This window comes from Aquarana catesbeiana, linkage group LG10, assembly GCF_042186555.1.
Source record: "Aquarana catesbeiana isolate 2022-GZ linkage group LG10, ASM4218655v1, whole genome shotgun sequence".
NCBI lineage: Eukaryota > Metazoa > Chordata > Amphibia > Anura > Ranidae > Aquarana > Aquarana catesbeiana.
Genome location: NC_133333.1, coordinates 8,000,438 through 8,009,454, shown reverse-complemented (window position 1 = coordinate 8,009,454; position 9,017 = coordinate 8,000,438). Strand labels below are relative to the sequence as shown.

General features: G+C 46.9%; 1 protein-coding gene across 1 annotated transcript; it reads right to left on the bottom strand.

The window, feature by feature from the left end:
• Positions 1-291: 291 nt before the first annotated feature.
• LOC141109780 (ectoderm-neural cortex protein 1-like) lies at positions 292-7,433 on the bottom strand. The gene is made up of 4 exons (XM_073601065.1): positions 7,328-7,433; positions 5,308-5,386; positions 4,736-4,963; positions 292-1,768 (listed from the first exon to the last, which is right to left on the bottom strand). Exons 1-4 carry the CDS (start codon positions 7,413-7,415, stop codon positions 292-294), a joined length of 1,872 nt encoding a protein of 623 aa, XP_073457166.1. The 5' UTR covers positions 7,416-7,433.
• Between the last annotated feature and the right edge of the window lie 1,584 nt (positions 7,434-9,017).

The following is a 9,017-nucleotide window of genomic DNA, read 5'->3' as shown; positions in this document are numbered from 1 at the left end:
TTATTAAATACAGATAAAAACATCTTTAAACAAAGCTGAATATCTTTATGTCCCAAATATATAATCCCCACAAAAATATTAAAATTGGACCTTGTTCCTAGAAGTAAAAGCTTTTCAGAGCCACTGACCTGGAACAAACCTGCAGATCACGTCTGACTTAACGTGCTGTATGCTTGTTCCAGGTGAAAGGCTCAGAAGAGACGTATCCCCCCTTAAAAACATTAATGTCCAGTTTCTTTGCCACAAATTACTTTACACATTTTTAACAAAGCCCCCCCCAGGCTACAAGCTTCACCATTCTTCATCTTCTGACTCTTCCTCCCCACCACTATAACTTTTAAAAACGTAGTCCAATCTCCTGCCAGGAATGAGGGGGGTGATGTGTTTCAGGGGCACCTGCAGGGTGACGCTTCCAAAATCACTGATCAGGAAAGGGAGCTCCTTCTGGCACACAATCCAGTCGGGTTTTCCTGGGCTCCAGTACATCATGGTATAGATACTCATACATTCCTCATCAATACCGCCCATAACGTAAATCCGGTCCTCCCAACGTACCACCGTAGTGTGAGAAACGCTCTCGACGACCGGTGGAATGGTACCACGACAAATTCGCCCCAGGTGATCCAGAATGAAGCCCCTAGAAATGGCTTCTGGGTCTTCGTTGTACAGGAGATAGGAATCGTAACGATTAGCTGGCGAATATGTATCATAACCTGGATATGGATTAAATTCGTCATGTCTGAGTTTGCAGCTTACCACAACGTACAGTTTATCCTCCATGGTGGCAGCACCAGCAGCTGAAAAGATAATGGGTAGCGGGAACTGGCTCCAAGTGTCTGTCGATATGTTGTATATGTGGAACCCCGGATGGTGGAAAACTTCTGTGTCACTGCGAGTCATCCCACCTATAGCGAACAGTCTTCCCTTCAGCTCCGCGCAAGCAAAACCACGTACCGCCAAAGGCATGCTCGACAAATTGTGCCATCTATTGTCCAACAAGCTGAAGCATTCCATTGAGTCTATGAGATCTGTCCTGTTGCACCCACCAAAAGCATAAAGCCTGTTTTTGTAGGCTAGGAAGCCATGGCAAGCTCTTGGATCGGTCATAGGAGGGAGCTCTTGCCATTCATTAAAAACCGAATCATACACGTGAAGGGCATTGGAAGCACGACGTTCTTGATGAAACCCACCCGAAACATACAATTTACATCCTACAGCTGCAATTCCAGGTTGGTCTAAATCCTCACAAAAGGGAAGCTTCTCCCAAGACTCAGTTATTGGATCGTAAGCATTGAAATAGTAGTCTTCGTCTGGGTCTGGTCTTCCTAATAATTTAATCTCCATGCCAGTTATCCTCTCCTCAAACATCCCTTGGCGCAAGTTGACTCTTTCTGGAAGCTGGAGAAGGTAGTCAGCGCTGGGTATGTCCCTGCTGACCTTTTCCAGCTCGTCTGGAGTCAGGAGCTGTAGCCTGACGACCCGCAACAGTTCTGTGGGAAGAGGATGGTCCTTCTGGGTGTGAAATTCCCACCAGCAGCGGGCGATGTTATAGACAGCAAGTTCTGAGGAAACCATCAAGCTATCTGAAGACAGAATGTTGACCAGTTCTTCCATCTGCAAGCGGATAAAGTCCTCTCTTACAGATATGGAGCTCAGATTCTGACCAATATAGTTCATGGCTTCTTCCAAGAGGATTCTGTGATGGTGACCATGAGCTAATCTATAAATCCAGAGGCAGTTTCCATTGTTGAGCCCCTTTGCAAGGTACCTAGGTAAACGGAAAAGGAGAATAGAACATATTACCATCATGCAAGTGGTGTGCGGCAGCAATAATTCAGTCTGGTGTAATATAAAAACAAACAAAAAAAAAAAAAAAAAAAAAACCTTGTATTGAAGTACTTCAGCAACAGTCCAGAATAGACCCCCGGCTACCCAGCCTGGCACATTGTTTCCAAGAAGCAGACCCAAACCAAAGGCATCCATTAAGGGGGACAGACTGCGGCCTGGCTGTCTTATGCCCAATCAGGAGGGTATCCTGGGATATGCTAACCCCTACGCTTTCCCCTCGTCCGGAACCTTTCCCCATTGCTAATACTGTCCCCAACAGACTTGTACCTTTCCCTACACTACCCACTCACACAAAAATGTGCCAAACCCAAGGCAGCCACCAGAGTCACATTGGCAGCTAGCATACAAATGGATCGCTGCGCCAGTGACTCAGGAAACCATAGAAGAACCCTGTCCCCCCCTGCGGCTTCCTCTGCATTGCCGCTGCGGTTGAGCGCCACCTGCAGTGGAGACAGCAGACTGCACCCACCTATAAAATCAACCATAGCGTGGGTGTTAAAGGATAGTTTTAGGATCACCTATAAAAAGAAGGTTAGTGTTAGACATGTAGGGAAGACTAGTGCGAGTTTATGGCATTGCTCTCAGCATCAAGAACTGGCCTCTTGTTCCTGTTCCAGAGTCCAGGCATTCTGTATCAAACAGGGGCAGACTGACTATTCGGGCACTGCCCGAGGGCCCCATGCCCCTAAGGGGCCCCCATAAAAACCAGGGACAGCATGTAAAAATCAGTTTTTTTTTTTTTAAAAATCCCAAGAATATAGCTGCCCCGCCTCTCTAGTAACTTTTCAGTGTGTGTATATTGTGTGTGAATACTGTGTGGCCCCATAATCTATTGCCCAGGGGCCCCCATGGTCTTCTGTTGCCTGGGGGCCCCCATAATCTCCTCCTGTTGCCCGGGCCCCCCCCCCCATGAGTTGTCTGCCCCAGTATCAAAAAAAAAAAAAAAAAAAAAAATAAAAAAATAAAAAAAAAAAAAAAGTCCATCTGTAAAGCCAAAAGTGCCACCACACCAAAGCATTTGGTGCATTTCTTACAGCACTTTAGAGATACCAGGAAGATGAAGCACAGCTCAGGATGTAGCTGGGGAGCATAGGACAGGGTTCCCCAGGTTATCCTGACTACTAGAACAGAGGGCAAGTACTGTCCACAAGCTATGCTAGCTATTGCTATAAGATGTTTGCGGGGGGGGGGGGGGGGGGGGGGGGGGTCTGAGCAGGGGACCTTTTATTCTAGTTGTAGGTTTTATATGTAATAAAAAGAGTGTAGAGAGCAGGATAAAGCCGGACTGACTGTACATGTAGGGTGGGGGGGGGGGGGGGGGTAGAAAGCAGCCTGCACATAAATCAGGACATTGAGAGGAGAAACAGTTATGAACAAAGGAAGAAAATCGTATTGTATTTAAAAATGAGAAAACAGTTACCCTATGACGGTTACAAACTTTACATAGAAAATGTCCTGAATAGTGATAATGTTATTTCTATCAATAAATTGAATATATCATTGACGTTTAGATGCCTGGTCCAAAGTTGACAGTCTCAGACCACTAGGCTTTAACTCTGATAACTAGAATACCCCCCGGTACACATTGCTAAATTCCTGCTAGCTACAAAGTATCACTTTAACAAAAGTACTAATGTAGCAAAGTCTTTAGCCTCCTCCAGTCCAATGAGAACTTTCAGGGCCAAAAGATAGCTGACATCCTTCTGTATGTGGCGGTTTGTGAGGCATGGTGGATAAAGTTATTGGGTGCCAGACACTTCTTGGATGTGACAGTCCTTTATATTTTGCAAGGGAAAGAGGATTAGGGCCAGGACACCCTTAAGCAGTTGCAATTTCAATTGACAGACTTGAGACTTTAATAGGAAGACAGCCATACAGGGAAAGGCCCCCAGCAAGGTGCCACATCTGCATGTGCAGGATTGCTGTCTCCTATGGCAACAGTCCCTAACACAAATAGTTACAATCCTCTTTGCTTCACTACAACTTCTACTTTTAATTCTTCAGCCCCTTGAGCTCCTGGTCTCACTGGACCCTCTGAATCCCTGGAGCTCCTCAAAGCTTTGCGGTGGCATCTCCCTCAAGAGTCACCCACGCTTCCCTGCTGGGTCCCTAGCTTGGCCCTCCTGATGCTTCTAAAGCTTCACCCCTGTCAACTTGCTTGGTCCCTGGCTTGACTTACAAGGCTGCTCTGCAAGTGTCACCTTGACTGGTTGGGTCCTCAGTCCACCGCCTGAAGTTTCTGATTCTCCACTGTGACCTGTTCAGTGAGAATGCTGCTGCGATACTTGCTTCAGTTACTCACTGTGGTCCCTGGTAAAGGCGATTGGTCCCTTAGTGGCAGCAGCTTCCCTTCTACCTCCGTGCACGGCAGGTTCTCCGGCAGGCAGAACCGTCAATTCTGGCTGGACTGCAAGCCACAATCCCAACCCTGTGCTGCCCTCTTACTTCTGGATAGGCCCTCGCACAGACCGGCAGACAGATGCCCCCAGAATATACCCAATATCCAGCCTAACAGCCCAGGGCATACGACCCGTCCACCCAGTCGTCCAGGTGGCACAGAACATAGATCATCTAACTTTACCCGAATATATAGGTTCTCCCAGCAGGCCAAGGGATTCAAGAAAACCCCTGCCCATTGGCTGAGATACCCCATATACCCATAACCTGACCTTGGGTTGCCCTCCTCGTATCTAGTACCACCAAGTTCCCAGCCACCTAGCGGTAGAAGAGAAAAGTGCAACCAAGCCAAACTTAGGGAGAAATCAATGGATCTCTAGCAATAGACCAGGGTAACTACTCCTGGCAAGTAAATTTGTGAGGAGCTCCCTGAATAAACCCCAAAAAAGACAAGAAATCCTTATAAAGTGGACCACCAAAAAGCCTTTACCTGCTGCACAGATCTTGCATGGCCGTGATCTGCAGGCGGCCGGACACTATAAACAGGTCCTCCACATTGTCCAAGGTGAGATGAACCTCCCCCGTGTAGATGTAGTGCAGGATGGTCTGCAGGACAGAAGAGGGGACTTCCAAAAGACTAACCTCCCCGAGCATAGTCTCCTGCATGGGAAGCATGAAGAGAGCTCTGAAGTAATCACTGACCGAGGCCAGGACAACTCTGGAAGAGAAAAAAAAAAACAAAAAAACAAAAAATGACACTTGCATCAGTGAAGGATAATCTATTGCACAACAAACCCCCTTTGTAAAATGCCCCAATACTCACCTAATCTGAGGCTGAGATACAACATTTAGAGTTTCCATCTTATGAAAGCACAAGAGTCGTCCTTCAGGTGTCCACATCTCCTCACTATGGGTGTACTAACACTTCTCTTACCATACTAAACATGCATATCTGTCCATGTCAGGGAGATCTCCCATTGGATATTGGATATGTAGATGGCTCTAAAGGTCTTTAGACAAAAGTTGGGGGGGAAAGTAGTCAGATCCTAAAGTTCGACCTACCTATGGCACTGGAAGCACTTCTCTGTAGTCCGTATGGTGACATCATAAAGCATCTGAGATAAGTACATCTCTTTCAACCCTGAGAACACAAAAGACAAGACATAACTATTCCATATACACTATATGATCAAGATACATTGAGCCACCTCCAAAAGATGGAGTTGGTGTCTCTAATGAAGGGTACTGTTCATACTACGACATCGTAGACAATAAGTTGCTAAAGACCATTTCTGTTCCAGCATGACTGCGCTCCTGTGTTCAAAGCCAGCCCCATAAAGACATGGCTTGACCAGTTTGGTGTGGAGGAGCTAGCGTTCCTAATGTCAGCCCTCAAGTACTCCCAACCAGTCATATTTTCAATCAGTGTCAATGGCTTGGCATCTATGACAGCTATTTTATCTAATGGAAATTACCAGAAACATGGCCTGTCAGGGGTACTTTAGGATTAAGGTTGGGAACCACCATTGTAGGCAATTGTGCTCTTCCAGCCTTGTGGTAACAGCTTGGCGAAGAGCCTTTTCTGTTACAGCATGACTGTGCCCTGTGTACAAAGCCAGCTCCATAAAGACATGGTTTGACCAGTTTGGTGCAGGGGAACTCTAGTGTCTTGTAGAGAGCCCTGACCTCGACCCTACAGAACACCTTTGGGATGAACTGGAAAGGTTTTTTTGGTGCCCAATGTGAGGCCTGGTCTTCTCATCCAACATCAGTACCTGACCTAACAAATGTCAAAAATCCCCACACCTCTACAAAATCCTGTGTAAAGCCTCTGTAGACAAGTGGAGGATGTATTGGCCACAATGGGGGAGGGGGAGCAACTCCATAATGGTCATGGTTTTGGAATTTATCTCCAATAAGCTCAAATAGGTGTGATGGGCAGAGGAGCTAGTGTTCTGCACAGATCCCTGACCTCAGCCCAACTTCATGCTAACTGATGAACTGAATGCCAACTGTGAGCCAGGTCTTCTCATTCAACATTAGTACCTGACCTCATAAATTTCCATAGGCTTTCCAAAATCTTGTGGAAGGTTATTTCTACAAAAGGAGGCAACTCCATATTTATAGCCTTGGTTTTAGAAGGAATGTCTGACAATCTCATAGTTGTGATCAGGGCTCTCCCCCCCCCCCCCCCCCCAGAGAAAAAGTGCAAAAACTCCCCCTTTGAGTCACCCCTTTTCTCCACCTCTACCCACCTCCGAGCAACCTCTACCTACCTCCCATTACTGCCCTTTTAGAGAATACAGAACCAAGTATCATTTTGTGGTGATAAGTAATTTGTATGAAATTTGTTAAGAAAAGCAGTAAAATAGATCCCCTGTAGCCAGCAACAATAAAGCCCCCTCTAGCAACAATAGATCCCAACATTAATGGGCCACCCGAAACAAAATCCCCCCAGCAGCAACATAGCTCCTCACAGCCAGCATCAATAGACTCCAGCAGCAATAGTCCCCTCCCTCAACAGTAGATCTCTCCCAGCCATAGCTGACCCCTCAGCGATAAGACCCACCCCTCAGCAATAGGTCCCCCACCAGTAATAACAAACCCCCCCTGCAAAAATAGATCCCCTCCAGGTAGATTAGATCCCTCAGCAGCCAGCATCAATAGACTCTGCAGCACACCTTACCATTACATACAATCAGTGCTGGAGGTGCCAGAACTGCGTTCCCCCTGAAAAAAGCCCTGGTTGTGAGGGTCAAGGGTCATCCAACCTTTGACAATAGGGGATATTAATTGCACTTCAGTGGCTACAACTGACACACTGACATTTTTCTTGACTTGGCTGGGTCATTGGTAGTGAAAATAAATATTATAGTGACCTCCACCCAGAACGGTTATCCATTCAAATAATTTGCAACATTGTAGCAATCATTTTCCAGGAAGCAGATCCATTGGACTACAATGGATGGAGGCTGAACCTTAGATTAGAAATGTCTGGGACCCCCCCCCCCCAGCAACACTGTCCACCACTCACTTGTAGGACCCTAGAAAGACCTCCCACAGACCATGTGCTGAACCCTACCTGTAAAAATACAATCTTTCAGAGCGTCACTATTAACGATGAACTCTTCTCCTTGCTCCATGGTGGAAGTGGACGGGCCAGGCTCCATCTTGGCACCTTTACAACCGGAAACTGGGGTAGCTAAAAAAAACTTCCAACTGGGGGCAGCTAAAAACGTCCAACTGGGGATGGCAACCAAACTCTGCTATAAAAACCAAGATTCACACAGAATTAAAAAAAAGTGGTTAAAAAAAAAAAAAAAAAAGGAACACAGATACACTTATTGAACATTTCCACCAATTACTATCATTTCAGAAAGACCCAGTTCACACTGGATGCGACAAGAGCTCCAACTTGTCGCATCAGAAGTCAGACCCCGCTGAGTGCAGTGGAACCCTTCCAATTGGTGCAACTTGAGTCACCCCGACTTAGAAAAAGGTTCCTGCACTACTTTAGGTCTGACTTGCATTGCCTTCTGTTAACAGAAGTCGCATGCAAGGCATGCCGAAAGTTGCGCTGGGGTCCGGCTTTGAAGCCGCGACAGTGTGGACCCGGGCTTAGTGTCACTTTTACAGACAGCATTCAACAGGTTTTAGGCCTCATTAATGTCAGTGTACACCTGTGTGAAGGGCCACGTAGGTGTTCTATACAGCCCCATGCAGAAAGTTCAATTGAGGTCTATTTGGAACAGAGGCTGCATGGACACAGCCACCACTCCCAATCTGACAACCATGCAGGTTCGGGTGAGTTCAGGAACACATACACCCTGCGTTTGGGAGACCCACATCAGCAGGATGTAAAATTGGAAGAATGCAGCCCCTCTGTCCCAACAGTTATCAATGGGGCTGCAGGAATGGGCAATGTAATGAGTTACTATTGCTGTTCCATTGTTTAAGAAGATTTTAGGTGGGTCGCCCGACCCAGATTTTAGGTGGGTCGCCCGACCCAGATTTTAGGTGGGTCGCCCGACCCAGATTTTAGGTGGGTCGCCCGACCCAGATTTTAGGTGGGTCGCCCGACCCAGATTTTAGGTGGGTCGCCCGACCCAGATTTTAGGTGGGTCGCCCGACCCAGATTTTAGGTGGGTCGCCCGACCCAGATTTTAGGTGGGTCGCCCGACCCAGATTTTAGGTGGGTCGCCCGACCCAGATTTTAGGTGGGTCGCCCGACCCAGATTTTAGGTGGGTCGCCCCGACCCAGATTTTAGGTGGGTCGCCCGACCCAGATTTTAGGTGGGTCGCCCGACCGTTCTCTATGGATTGACACAATTTGGGGGGGGGGGATTTGCTAAAACTAGAGCATGCAAAATCTGGTGCAGCTCTGCATAGACACCAATCAGCTTCCAGGTTTTATTGTCAAAGCTTAATTGAACAACCTGAAATTCAAAGCCGATTGGCTACCATGCAGAGTTGCACCAGATTCTGAATGCTCTAGAATTAGAGCTAAGTGCGGTGACACCTTGCACTCACTATGTTTTCAGTCTGCCGAGTTGAATGCTTGCCATCAATTCAACATGGGAAGACTGTGGACATCTATTGGCCAAAAGGAATTAGTACAGGGGAGCTTGTCTGTGATAGGCTGAATAATGCAGCCAAAGTGGAAAAAGAAGAAAAAAAAAAAAAAAAAAAAAAAAAAAAAAAAAGGGAAGAAGAATAGAATACCTGTGCATTCCGTGCAGGCAAAATGGCCTTCACATTTGGTGGTGGTGGTG